General features: G+C 47.1%; 1 protein-coding gene across 1 annotated transcript in view; it reads right to left on the reverse strand.

The window, feature by feature from the left end:
• Positions 1 to 230: 230 nt before the first annotated feature.
• The window catches only part of LOC148506735 (protein kinase C theta type-like), a 37,363-nt gene continuing 23,073 nt past the window's right edge, over positions 231 to 14,520 (reverse strand). The window contains exons 5-10 of the mRNA XM_088446334.1: positions 14,165 to 14,256; positions 8,520 to 8,582; positions 5,776 to 5,914; positions 4,684 to 4,839; positions 663 to 791; positions 231 to 362 (exon numbers count right to left, since the gene is read on the reverse strand). Of these exons, the coding sequence (XP_088302460.1) occupies positions 231 to 362; positions 663 to 791; positions 4,684 to 4,839; positions 5,776 to 5,914; positions 8,520 to 8,582; positions 14,165 to 14,256 (711 nt within the window). The remainder of the gene's footprint in view (positions 363 to 662; positions 792 to 4,683; positions 4,840 to 5,775; positions 5,915 to 8,519; positions 8,583 to 14,164; positions 14,257 to 14,520) is intronic.

The raw sequence follows: 14,520 nt of genomic DNA on the forward strand, positions 1-14,520 counted from the left end.
GGATACTGGGGCTAAGATGTTATAGAGACGTAGCTGGGTGCTTGGTCCAGAGTGTAAATATAGAGGACACATAATAAAGATGTTACCTTGGTCTTACCTTGTTCCTGGTGATGTTAGATGGTACACGTTCTGGTTTACAAGGGCCTCAGAGAACTGGAGGGCGATGTTCTGCCATATGAAAGTGCAGCAGGGCTCATGAAGGACTGCCAGGTGTAATTGGCAGCAGGCGGCTATATGCTGGTGTTAAATGAAAATTCCCGGAAAAGTTCCTGGTGGAAAGAACTTATTGGAGGGGCACAGGCTGATGTTGTACCTGACAGAAGATCATCTAACGCCAGGTGCGGAAGTGACTTCTCAGATGGCTGTAGGGAGAAGAAATAGGAGACATGTATTTCATATAAAGAGTGAGAGGAAACACCCTTATATGTGTCAGACAGACAATATATACTTATAATAATATTTTATTCACAATAGGGGAAATCCCATTCACCTTCCCTAATTAAGGCATTTTATCCTCTGACTGTAATTTATGTAACAACTACACCAAATGTCAGTAAGAAAAGAGTTATGGCAGCTTTACTATTCTGTTTAACAATCATCAATGTTATACACACACAGCACAGACCCACACAGACTCTCTGACATTATAACTGTGCACTTACTTTGCTGGGTATGAATGGGGGTGGTACCTGGAGGGTTTCTAGCCTCACCCAATCAATACTCCAGAAGAAGGGGTGGTATCTAATTACACCATCCGCACCAAGACGTTTGTCTGGATCTTCACACACGAGCTGAAAAGAACATCAAAACCATAACCAAGACCATAACTATGTAACTGTTGTGCTGCAAATTAAATTGTGACCCTTATATCAATACATTCTGTAGCCATTATACACTTGTAAGATCAAACAAGTGACAAACAGCCTTTTGCCATATCCAGTAAGCACAAGAATAAAATGTATGACAAATAACAGGTCATCTACACTGAATAATGTTTCAGACATAACACTAATTATAATTGTCATAAAATGTGTATATGATGTCTGTGTTATAAATGAAGTATGGTGGGTTGCCAGGTTGGTCATTTAAAACATGACACAGATAGGAAATACATACAAGATGCTGTCAGGAAGCTGCCGGTCGAAATGCCGACCGCCGGCTTCCCGACTGTCAACTCCCAGCAAGGTACAAGTGACAGGCGTCGAAATCCCCACATACGCCGGGAGCCCGACGCCCTGCATACCGAACAAAGGTAAGCTGGGCATCGGGCGCGGACAGCTGCAGGGGGGAGGGTTAGGTTTTAGGGCTCCCGTGGGGACTTAGGCACCCCACTGGGAGGGTTAGGTTTAGGCTAGGGGAAGGGAGGTTAGGGTTAGACACCCCCCCTGGAGACTTAGGTTTAGGCTGCGGGGAAGGGGGGGTTAGGTTTAGGCACTTACAAGGGGGTTAGGGTTAGGTACTAGGGGGAGGTTAGGGTTAGGCCCCCCTAAAGGAGGGTTAGGGTTGGGGTAGGGGGTAAGGTTATGGGTACTTACCCAAATTATAGATTGGGATATTCACCCCTGTCGGGGGTATTACATACTGATTCCATACATACAGTATGCTACATGTCTGGACTGGAGTTACATCCATACATAATGCATAACACACATAGCAGTCACCAGAGCTGCCATCAGTAAATGTGGAGATCAATTAAAAAAAATATATACTGTGCCCATTCCTCCTGCCCATTCCCCTCTCCTCTTAGTGGTATCAGGGAGGAAATGCTCCATGACTGACCTTCAGGACTGATCAGAGTAACAGGAGTAAAGCTGGCCATACACTAGAATGATATTATTCCAATCAGCCAACTAGTTGGCTAGTTGGAATGATAATCGGCCAGTGTATTTGGGTGCAAACAATAATCGTTTGTTTGCCCCCACACACTGAAAAATGGCAAAAAAACAGTTGTCCCAACTAGTGGGGAACATCAGACATGTTTGATTTTTCCCAACTAATAACTAATTATTCTAGTATAGGGGGGACTTTCCCCCAACTGAATGATTAGTAAGCAGACACTGGCCCATAGTGTCCACCTACTTTTGACACACTACAGTGGATGTCAGGGGAGCCTAGTCTTGTGTCCCGAAGACCTTCTTTCTCCCTCTGCCCCCTCAGTACCAGGAGTGGGTCCATTGCTGTAGTACTTCCGATAGCCCAAGCAGCACTGGAGATGCTTCCAGGTGTTCTGTTCCAACAGGGCTTCGGCTTGTGCAACTGATCCGGCGGATGCAGGAACACAGAGCATTGCAGATGGACCCCGAGGAGCACTGACCTCTGTCCCAGCTGCGGGTGGCTGACTACCCCAGGCTGCTCCTGTGTTCTGTGTCCCTGGCCCAACTCATGGCAACCAGGAGCATTCAGCAGCAACAGAAAATCCCTTGGTGGCTGCAGCTGAGATCACCCAGTGGCAGTGATCCAGAAGAGTGACAGTGGGCTGACTTTCATAAACATGATGGGGGAGAACTGCAAACCTCCTAGAACCTGCCCCTCTAACTTCACCCCATCTACCATCATATACCCCCTACTAATTACACTATAGGACTTTCCCCACTAACTTCACCTCTTACTATCCTGTACAGCTATACATCCCCGCCAATTGTGCTACAGAACCTACTACACAAATGTTACCCCTTACTTTGCTGTACAGCTATATACAGCCCTCATCCTAACTGTACTACAGGACCTGCCCTGTAACTTTACCCCTTACAGTCCAGTACAACTATATACCATCAACCCCCCACCCCAGCTGTGCTACAGGATCAGCCCCTACAACTTCACCCCTTAAGATCCTGTACAGCCATATACCCCCACCCCAGTTGTGCTATAGGACCTGCTCACCTAACTTCCATATAGTACCTGGCATTGCCTTATGTTACCTGGGCACATGACACACCCTCTCCTGTCACCCTTTGCATCCATATAGTCAATTAAATTCTGAGCCCATATAGTGTTTGACACTTCTATGGCCATATATTGCCCCACACCCCTCCTTTGTCAACTGGTGTTTTCTACAGTTGAAAAAAAAAAGTTTATGATGTTTGTAAATATTATATAAATAAAGTGAGTTGGAAAGTCCCTCCTCAGTGACAGTGTGCTAAGTGTATGACAGTCAGTGGCGGCTCTGGTTGGCTGGTTGGAATGACAATCGGTCAGTGTGTGGGAGCAAACGATAATTATTCCTATGCTCCCACACGCTGAAAAGTGGCAAAAACGGTTGTTCCAACTAGTTGGAAAAATCAAACGTTTGATTTTTCCCAACTAATCGATCTGAACGATAAGTAGGCTGACACTGCTTTGGAAATGTTGGTGGTACCCAAGAGGAAAATGATTGAGATACACTGATCTAGAAAAATCAGCCATTATATGATATGTTTTGTGATTGCAGGAAATGTAAGTGCTGCATTCATGTATCACCAGCACTGGCACAGTGGGCAGCAGTCATAGGCTGTATCAGTATTAGTGTGCCAGGTTTACTCTGCATGCTATGTGCAGCCATATAGGTGCAAAGTTACATGATGCTAAATATGTAGGTACATAACGTGTCTCACTGTCATTACTTTCCCCCTTTTCTGTTGTCGCACTAACATATTCCATTGTGACTGAAGATGTGCTTAATACATTTGTTTTTGATGGAATTTAGAATTATTTTGTAGGGTTATTATGGTGTGTTATAAACTGTGGGCCTGATTCAGAGCCGCTCGTAAGCGGCCGCTCGTTCGCTCCGAGCGATGTTCGCACATCTGCGCATGCGTATGGGTTGTAATGCGCATGCGCCAACCAGTCAGTGCGGTCGGAAATCGTGTGCTTGCAAAATAGCGAATGCCTGCTAATTTGAGTGACAGAATGAGGCGTTTGTGGGTGATAACAGGGGAAGGTGCTTGAAAACGGGGAGTGGAGATCCGAACGCAGGCGTGCCAAACGGTCAAAATGGGCGTTTTAAGGGTGTGCATAATTAACAAAGCAGCGTCATCGACCACGTCACTTGGTTGTCTTTTAGCCTGAACTGCTCGCATGATTGCGGTAGGAAAATGCTACCACAAGAATAGCGAGCAGTTCATATGCCTTTCAATGTACTCGATTAATCTAATAAATAGCGGAGATGACGTATGATGCGAACGGCCAAGGGGCGTCTTTACAAAATAGCGAGCGCATGTTTCGGACGCTCGCTCAGACATAGAGGCGTCAACAGACCGCAAAGAGCGAGCGCTCAACTTAAATAGCCAGCCCCTTTTTCTGAACGAGCGAGCGCAAATAGCGTCCGGCTCTGAATCAGGCCCTGTGTCACTTCTGCTTTTGTGTTTATTAAGGTGCCTGTTCATCATCGAAGGCCGTATGACTTCCAATGATGAAGTATTGAACTCGCTGAAAGGATACTTAAACCTGACACCGGAGCAATTCAGCATTGCTCCGGTGAGGGGACAGCTGCTCCGAAAAGCAGTTGTCCCTGTGGTTAGTATCGCAGCTACTTCTTAGCATTTCCACATGGTTACCGGGCCCTTTATCATTTGATTAATAGGCCCCTTAATGTGTTACTGTTTGTAAACATTTCTATGTACATTTATCATTTACATTTCCTGTTTCTCATTTTAAATGAGTGACCCTGTAACCTGAGCAGCATACTCAGCACTTACTCACACTCACCTTTTCAATGATGTCTTCAGCATCAGAATCTAGTAAAAAGCCCGGTAAGTCAAGTAGCCTGCACAGGAACGGAGATTCTCCGGTTAACATTTCGAAAAGTACAATTCCAAATGAGAACCAATCTGCCGCCCTGTTGTACCCGAGGTGACCTTCCATCTGCCAAGAGAAAGACATAATTTACTACATGCTATAGTAGTATTCTCAATAATGTAAATGTAATTCTTTAGATGACGCTATGCAGAGGCGTCACTTACCTCTGTGACACCTGGTGCGGCAGGACTGAAATGCTTTGCACGCTCAAAAGGGGGTGTGACTTCACGAAAGGGGCGTGTCTTTGACTGCAAAGCCACGCCCCCTATGTGTGCCGATCCGGGAGGCGTTAATGCCTCCCGTTCTCGGCACACAATGGGCTTTCCCAGCGCTCCTGCAGCTGCTGGGGCAGCCCACAAACTCCCCCTTCCTCTCTCCATGTTACGGTGACACCATCTGACGGGGTGACACCAAAATAACAAGTCCCAGCATGCCCTGCCACAGTGTTAGCATTCCCTAGCAGCACAATTGTGGGACTGGGACTTGTAGTTGTACAATAGCTGGGAGCCCCAAGTTGGCCATGCCTGTACAACAACTTGTTTTTCTACTTGTGCTTAGGTCACCCTGAGTAAGATATGATTATTATCTGTATAAGTATACTCGCTATTAAGAATAAGTAAATATCATATAAGCATACTTGCCTACCCTCACCCGATCCGGCTGGGAGCCTTCCGAAAATCGGGTGCCGCTCCCAGCCCTCCAGAAAGGCAGACAAGCCTCTCGACAGCTACCGCCCCCCTGCAGTTATAAGAGAAACCTCGCAGTGGGGGAGGCCGATGACACGATTCAAGCTGAATCGCATCATTTTGGCCCCACCACCTCCTTCACAATGCCGTATTTCTGCATTGTGTAGCGATCGTGTGGCCATGCCCCGCTCTGCCCACAAACTGACCAACCACGCCCCCTGCAATGCTGATCTGACTACTCCCTCCCAGAAGGAAAAGCCAGAATATTGGCAAATATGCATATAAGAGAAAATCACTAACATCCTCTATAACTCACCTCCGGGGCAATATAGCCTGGTGTTCCTGCACACCCAAAGGCATATGCACCTTCATGCATGTTGTTTAATGCAAGGCCCAGATCTGCAATTTTCATATGGCCGGCACCATCTATGAGAATGTTCTCTGGTTTGATGTCTCTGTGAAAAGGAAGATTCTACATTTTATTTCTGTTCTATAAATATTTATATCAACATATTATTATAATATACTTTATAATTGATTTTCTAAGTAAAGAAAGATTTCAAATGGGATAACGCTATATGATACATGTTGAAAGAACATGAGCCACATAAAGTATGTATATAAATTTATATATGAACTACAGATACCTTGATAATCTATAATAAATGCAACTTCAATTTTATAAATCTTTAAGTATAGATATCCTCTGTATGATCTAGTCTTCCTCTAGTAGGAATAATATACTAATCTATTAAGGGTTGGAGAGGGCAGCCAGAATGACGGCACGTATAGCTTAATACACACCTTTTATAAGCAACCTTCACTCCCTGAATGTATATATTTCCCTGTTGTGTAAGTTCAGTATGCCTTGTGGGGAGGGCAGGATGGAATGGGATTGAAATGCCGGCAGCTGTTTAGGGAGGAAATCCTGATAGTGGCATGTAAGTAACCTAACCCTCGCCTCTCCCCCCCAAACCCTAACCATCCCTTAGGGGTGCCTAACCATAACCTCCCCCCTAGTGCCTAATCCTAACCTCCTCCAGGGGTGCCTAAACCTAACCCCCCTCCCCGCACCCTAAACCTAACCCTCCCGGGGGGGGGGGCCTAGCCCTAAGTCTCCCCGGGGTGCCCTAAACCTAACCCTCCCCCCGCGGCTAAGAGGACGGGCCCCCGGACTTACCTCGTTTGGGCCCGCATCATACTGGATTCCGGCGTCGGGATTATGATAGGCGTCGTTATCTCGACACCTATCACGGATCCCTAGCCGGCATTCTGCCGTCATGATTGTGACTGGCGGCCGCAATACATACCGGACAGGATGCTGTCCTCTCTATATAACCTTTTGAGGCTGCTGCAGGGTTGCAGTGCCTGACAGTCTGTTACTGATCTGCCCATCTCCTCTTTCCTGCAAACATTTTCTTTGCATCTCTCTTTGATGTTATCAATAAATTATGCCATACTTGCCTACTTTTGAAAAAGCATTTCAGGTTGATTATGAAAGCAGCACCTTTGAGCGCACGTTAAAGTGGGCGTGTACTGCTACATCTGAGAGGCGTGTTATAAATTGATTTACACATCCGAATGTAAACAAGCCCCAAAGCAGTTAGTAAAATGTACTTGTTGAAGAAAACACACTAAGGGGCCTATTCATCATGTTAATTATTGGGGTCCTAACTCGCCGCAGCTGCCGGAGCAATTCATCATTGCTCCGGCTCGGTCAGTGGCAAACGCAGGATTTCCAGAGGGGGGTTTCCAGATGCTTTATTTTAGAGCGGGTGTGGCGTGTCAATGAAGAGGGCAGAATTAGTACTTAACCAGCTTTAATAAGCATCATACAAAGTGTATTGTGTGTAATAATTCCAGCATATACAGGACCAGTGATCTCAGTAAGCCATTAGATGTAGGCCATCCTGTCTGAGCTGAACGTATTTATTTTAGATGTGGACACCATTCCAGAGTATTAGAGCAAGTCCGGGAGCCTGGAGGAGGAGCAGGAGAACCTAGCACTGCCCTGGACATACTGTATATGTACATATTGGGCTCTATAGCAGTGCATATTTTCCAGATCTTGTAGTTGGTGCACAGGTTATTTATTACTGGCTGATACATGTTAAAAGATCCACAGGTGGTGCTAATTATTTAATTTGTGATACTGAGAAGAACATGCAGCACTAGTAACAATCTATTATATTACTATTTCTAATGTGGTCATAGTGTGGGCTGGGGAGGGGGGTTTCCAGGCAGACGGAACCCCCCCTGCGTTTGCCTATGTCGGTGGCAGCTGATGTGATATTAGCTGCCCCCGAGAGTGGTTTCACTGCTCCTTTTCAGAGGAGTGAATCCATTCACTGCTCCTGTCAGAGCAGTGACGGGACTGCGCATGCATACAGGTCACGCATGCACACAAGAGCCCCGACGTCCGGCGGGGTAGGCATGTATGGGACAAAGGTTTCCCCATCCATCAGTATAATTTATGGGAGGCTTAACACAGAGCATGGGATAACTACAGTATTCTGCTGTCTGAGATAATAAACCAAAATGGTGCAATTCTCATCTCTTATACAATTTACACTAAACAGTGTTTTCAAGAAGCACATATTGTTCTCTCTTCTCAGCTGGGAGACTTGCCTGCTTTGCCAGGGGGCCGGGAGTGCCACATAATTTTCGGGAGGCTCACGGCCGAATCAAGAGAGTAGGCAAATATGTCATGGCATAAGAATATATATGGCTATTTCCAGGTTTATCTTTTACACCTAGTATCAGGTAGATACAAGTGTGCAATGATGACGGTGACTAGAAGCAAACCAATCATACACCTAGGAGGCGGGTGCACCACAAGATGCGTACAGCTCTGCATACAGAGAACATATGCATTTCTTCCATGTACGCAACATACAGGCAATTCCCATCCGACTCAGCATCAGGCCCTGTCTGTGTATGGTCAGTCTACTGCACTCCTCATTGTGAATAAGACACAAGTGTACAAAGAAATGGAATAACAATGGCAGAACTGAGATAGGAAACCATGACCAACTACAATGAGAAAACAAACATACTTACCGATGGATAAAGCCCTTTGAGTGGAGATGTTCCAAACCAGACACAATTTCAGCTGCATAGAAGCTGGCAGAGAAAGAAAAGAAACTGCAGTAAACATATGTAATACACTGGTAACACCTCACCCCTGTTGCTCAGGACTATGGGCTCTATTTATTAACATTATTTTTACTAAAATAAAGTGAAAAAGGGTGTTTTCACATCCTTTTCACAATATTTTAGTATCACCTATAGTTACTACAGGGCAATTGGAGTAGAATTCATAAAATTCTACTCCAACCCCTAAGTATCACTTATTTTTAGTAAAGCAGATCGCATTTCCCATAACTGTAATGGGAAATGTGATCCGACCATAGCTACTAAAAATAGTGTGAAAAAAATATCGGGGAAAGCCCTGTGATAATAACGCCACCTGGAGGTGGCGTTATCCAGGGTCCCCCCCGGTTACCGGCCTCCTGCCCTGCTGTAACGAGCAGAGCCGGGAGTCAGTCCCTGTAATCAGCTGTGTGGTCTAAATAGACCGCAAGCTGATTACTGTAAAAAAAAAAAATTACTTACCTGACTCCAGGGACCGGTGATCGGGCCTCCGGTTATGTCTCCCCTCCGGTCAGCTGGTCTCCCACAGAGCACTGCGGCCCGGTCATCAGGTGATCGGGCCCCAGTGCAGTATGGGAGATCACCTGACCAGAGGAATGGAGAACATCACCGGAGGCCTGGAGCATGCAGGTAAGTGTAAGTAAGGGAGAGGGGGGTCGCGGGGGTCCGCGATCGTGGGGGCGGGGCTTAGCGCCAGGGGCGGGGCTTAGCGCCGGAGGGGGGTTGCAACGGCGACCGGTCGGCGCATGTGAGAGCACTTAATCACGGTATTTTTTTGCGAAAATACCGTGATAAGGCTCCAAAGGGGATTCGCAGGGACAGAGCTTTTTCGCAAGCTCTGTCCCTGCAAGGGATTTGTAGTAAATCCCTGTGATATTGCCTGAATTCGCAATGCGAATTCAGTCGGTAATAGCACACTACAATCTGCATTACCAATGCGGATTGTAGTAAATAGAGCCCTATGTAACATACTGCCTTATGTGATATCCCATATTCAGATATCACCTCGTTGTGTCTGACAGTCAGAAGGAAGAAAAGACCTAAGGGCCATATTCTTCATGACTTAATTTCTACAAAAGTAGGTGAAAATTAACACTTTCACCTACTTTTGTAAAAATTAAGGATCAGGGCTATTCATCAAGCTTGTAACGCAGGAGATATCACAGATATTCCCCGGTTACAATTCTCCCCCGATAATTTCCACAGTCTCCATACTTAGTATGGTGATGTGGAAATTATGTAATTCATCAAGTTTCAAAAAAGCATTTTTTTTTGAACTTGTGTAAAATGTCCTACCTGCATTTCTTGGCTTCCCTCCTCCCCACTCATCTGCTCCATCTGCCGCATGACCAGTCAGTCCAGGGCTCACCTACTAACTGGGGGCCTGATTCAGAGCCGCTCGTAAGCGGCCGCTCGTTCGCTCCGAGCGATGTTCGCACATCTGCGCATGCGTATGGGTTTTAGTACGCATGCGCCAACCAGTCATTGCGGTCGAAAATCGTGTGCGCTCGCAAAATAGCGAATGCCTGCTAATTTGAGTGACAGAATGAGGCGTTTGTGGGTGGTAACAGGGGAAGGTGCTTGAAAACGGGGAGTGGAGATCCGAACACAGGCATGCCAAATGGTCAAAATGGGCGTTTTAAGCGTGTGCATAATTAACAAAGCAGCGTCATCGACCACATCACTTGGTTGTCTTTTAGCCAGAACTGCTCGCATGATTGCGGTAGGAAAATCCAACCACAAGCACTGCGAGCAGTTCATACGCCTTTCGATGTTCTCGATTAATCAAATAAATAGCGGAGATGACGCATGATGCGAGCGGCCAAGGGGCGTTTTTTCCAAAATAGTGAGCGCATGTTTTGTTCGCTCGTTTAGACATAGAGACGTCAACAGACCGCAAAGAGCGAGCGCTTTATTTAAATAGCCAGACCCTTTTTTTGAACGAGCGGCCGCAAATAGCGTCCGGCTCTGAATCAGGTCTTCGGGCTAGAAGGAGAGAGGAGTTGGGGGAGAAGTGGCAGGGAACTTCGGCTGCCTGTCAGTGACTGCTTACCAGCGCAGCTCCTGCAGACAGTGAAGCTGGGAAACATTGGAGACAGGACTCAGTAGGCGTCAGCATGACAGTGGAGCTGGCAGGGCGGACATCGGACACAGGACCCAGCAGGTGGCAGCGTGACAGTGGTGTGGGCTGGGTGGACATCAGAGACAAGACCCAGCAGGAGGTAGCATTGACAGTGGAACCGGTGGACATTGGAGACATGACCTGGCAGCATGGAACACAGAGCAGCCGGCACCAGTACGACACGGTGGGGTGGTCAGCACAGGTATAACTCAGGGCACGCGCGGGGGGAGGGGGACAGATGAGGCAGGGATGATCCGGCAGTGGGGGGGGGAGGGCACCTCAGAGAGGACTGGGCAGAGTGGGGACACAGGCCCTGAGTCAGAGCCGGACGCTCTGACAGAGCGCTCGCTCTGAATCAGGGCCGTCCCTGCTCCTTTTTGGAGCAGCCTCCTGGCCGCTCGCATAGCTGTGGGTGACCACCCACAGCTATAGCGAGCGGCCAAAATGATGGTCACGATGGTCAAGACCATCGCGACCATCGGGCTTGCGATGAGACCCTGCGGTAGGAGTGCTTTTGGCTCTATCAGACAGAGCTTTATCGCAATATCCCTGTGATATTGGCTCTATCAGACAGAGCTTTATCGCAATATCCCTGTGATAGTGCCTGAATTCTCAGTCGTTAATATCACACTACAATCTGCATTCAATATGCGGATTGTAATAAATAGACCCATAGGGCTCTATTTACTACAATCCGCATATTGAATGCGGATTGTAGTGTGATATTACTGAGTGAATTTGCATTGCGAATTCAGGCAATATCACAGGGATTTACTATAAATCTCTGTCCCTGTGAATCCCATCCGCACTCTAGTCACGGTATTTTCCGAAAAAATACCGCGACTAAGAGCCCGCGCATGCGCCGACCCACCGTCGCTGCTACCCCCCCACCGACACTAAGCCCCGCCCCCCGCGATCGCGGACCCCCCTCCCTCCCTTCATTACACTTACCTGCATCCTCCTGGCCTCCGGTGATCTTCTCCGGGCTTCCCGATCAGGTGATCTCCCATACTGCACTGGGACCCGATCACCTGATGACCGGGCAGCAGTGCACTGTGGGAGACCAGCTGACCGGAGAGGAGCCATCACCGGAGGCCCGATCACCAGTCCCTGGATTCAGGTAAGTAAAAAAAAATGTTTTTTTACAGCAATCAGCTTGCGGTCTGTTTAGACCACACAGCTGATTACTGGTACCAGCTCCCGCCTCTGCTCTCCCCGTTAGAGCAGAGTGGGAGCCCGGCAACCAGGGGAGACCCTGGATAACGCCACCTCCAGGTGGCGTTATTATCACAGGGCTTCCCCAGGTATTTTTTTACAATTTATTTTTAGTAACTATGGTCGGATCACATTTCCCATTACAATTATGGGAAATGCGATCTGCTTTACTAAAAATAAGTGATAATTAGGGGCTGGAGTAGAATTTTACTAATTCTACTCCAATTGCCCTGTAATAACTATAGGTGAAACTAAAATAATGAGAAAAGGGTGTGAAAACACCCTTTTTCACTTTATTTTAGTCAAAATAATGTTAATAAATAGAGCCCATAGCATCTTTTCTGAAGTGATACTTTAGTCTTGCAAGGATGATGAATAGGACTTAGCTAAACAAAGAACTTGAGTTCAAAACTAAACTATCACACATGATATTTTTATCATGATGAATAGGGCCCCCTATAGCAGTCAGTGCAGAGTGATAATAGAGACCAGGGGGTATAGTTACTAAAATGTGGGTTTATATGGAGGTATTGCCCATAGCAAGTAATCATATTCTATTTATCATTTATTTAGCACCTTTTAAAAGCTAGAATCGGATTGGTTGTAAATACATACCTCCCAACATTTGTGTGGATGAAGGGCATGCAAGCGAAATTTAGGGGGCGTGGCATGGCCAAAGGGGTGTGGCCTTGCTAGAAATGAAATACTCGCAAGTCACGCCCCAATTTTCATCATGCTGGGGCTTGGTTAGCACTCTGGGAGCCCCCAGCCTCTCCCAAAACAGGCACAGTGTGTGTGGATGATGCACGCATCCAACACAATCCATTCACTTCTGCTCTGCTATACAGAGCAGCGGTGTTAGAGTATTTCCCTAACCTCTCTCCCACCTGCGGGAAACTGCAGCCCGGGGGTGAGAGAGCAGGACAGTGCGCAAGAAGCGGGACTGTCCCAATGGAATAGGGACAGTTGAGAGGTATGTAAATATATCCCCAAACCTGCCACAATGAGGATATCAGTGTTATTTCTGTGAGTGTTTGCTTTTGTACTTTATTTTGTCTGCAATGCTGTCAGGTATTTGTCTGCAATGCTGTCAGGTATTTGTCTGCAATGCAGTGGCGTCATGAGGGAGGTGGGGGCTGTACTTGGGTGTCACCCTCGGAGGTGGTGACACCAAAATGCCAACTCCTCTGCAGTGACAGGAACCAGGTGCTGCAGTGTGGTATTCTCCTGCAGCACCCGGCTCCTGTCATAGAGGAGTTGACAGTGCTGGCAGCCCAGTCTCCAGGGACAGCCCAGCATCTCCAGCATTGCTGGGCTGCCCCTGCAGTGAGGTCATCGGGATCCCGTGCGAGGCCATGCCCTTTATTTTAGGCCACGCCCCCTATTGGGTGTGGGCATGCCTCTGGCACACAGTTATAGTCAGAGTGTGCATCAGACCCTGTGACGCCTCAGCTGCAAGACTGTCAGGTATGACCAGTGCTCGAAGTGTGCCGGTATAAATTGGTATTGGTATTATACCGGCACTTCACTTCAGCACTTCACTTCAGAGACCTGCACTAGGATTGTCACTGTCTGTGGCTGTGAGCTTCTGTTTAAATTTGACAGCACATGGACCGAATGCCATTCACCGGCGACCAGCAGCATTTTCAACCTGGCGCGGCTGTGAGCCAATTATAGCTCGCGGCCGGCAGCCAAACAGGGTTGGCCTTGTGGCCACCCCTGATTGGCCACTGGCCAGTGAGCCAATGATGGCTCACGGACTGGCAGCTAATTAGAGGCAGCCACATGGCCGTCTCACATTTCTGCCAATCCGCGAGCCGGCCATACCAAATTGAAAATGCTGCTGAGGACTGGGTGAGAGGACTTCTAAAAGGTGCGAAGCGTAGCGTTGGGCAGGTAGGTGGCGTTGTGTGGTATGGTATAAGGTGCACTGCGAGGGGAGGAAGTGGGAGTATGGAAATATCAGGGGGGCTCAGCATTTGGGTTTGCCTAAGTAAAGCTTAACAATATCCACTTTAACCACTGGGTATGACTGTATTCTCCCAATGATTCAGGGTGGATGATAGCTGGACCAGCTGGACAAGGACAATATAGAGATTACAGCCAAGTTCTGCAGCCCTGACATACCTATAAGTTATGCTGTAAGTCAAATCCTCCCTCATCTACTACTGTACTCTATATGCAGCATTACACTCAGCTCATTTTCAGCTCTTACGTTGATGTAGTGAGACCCAATGGTCCAGTTGTTTCCAGCAGATCAAATAGGTCTCCTCCATATGCCAGCTCCATCCCCAGGAAGAGAAGCTCCTGTCAGTAGGCAGACACAGATCCAAAATATTATGATATATTATATTACTGTTCTCACTCATCAGCAGCTACAGACAGAACATAACTCACTGTCATTTACAAAGTAAAAATAATTATATTTGACAATTATTTAGTAATTCACTTGGGGGCCTATTCATCATCACTTAATTGTCACAAAAGCAGGTGAAAAAGCACATTTTCACCTGCAATTGTGACAATTAAGTATTCGGGCCATTCATTAAGAGGGTGAAGCAGGAGATATCA

The sequence above is a fragment of the Taudactylus pleione genome, unplaced genomic scaffold, assembly GCF_031769625.1.
Source record: "Taudactylus pleione unplaced genomic scaffold, aTauple2 ptg000397bl, whole genome shotgun sequence".
Lineage (NCBI taxonomy): Eukaryota > Metazoa > Chordata > Amphibia > Anura > Myobatrachidae > Taudactylus > Taudactylus pleione.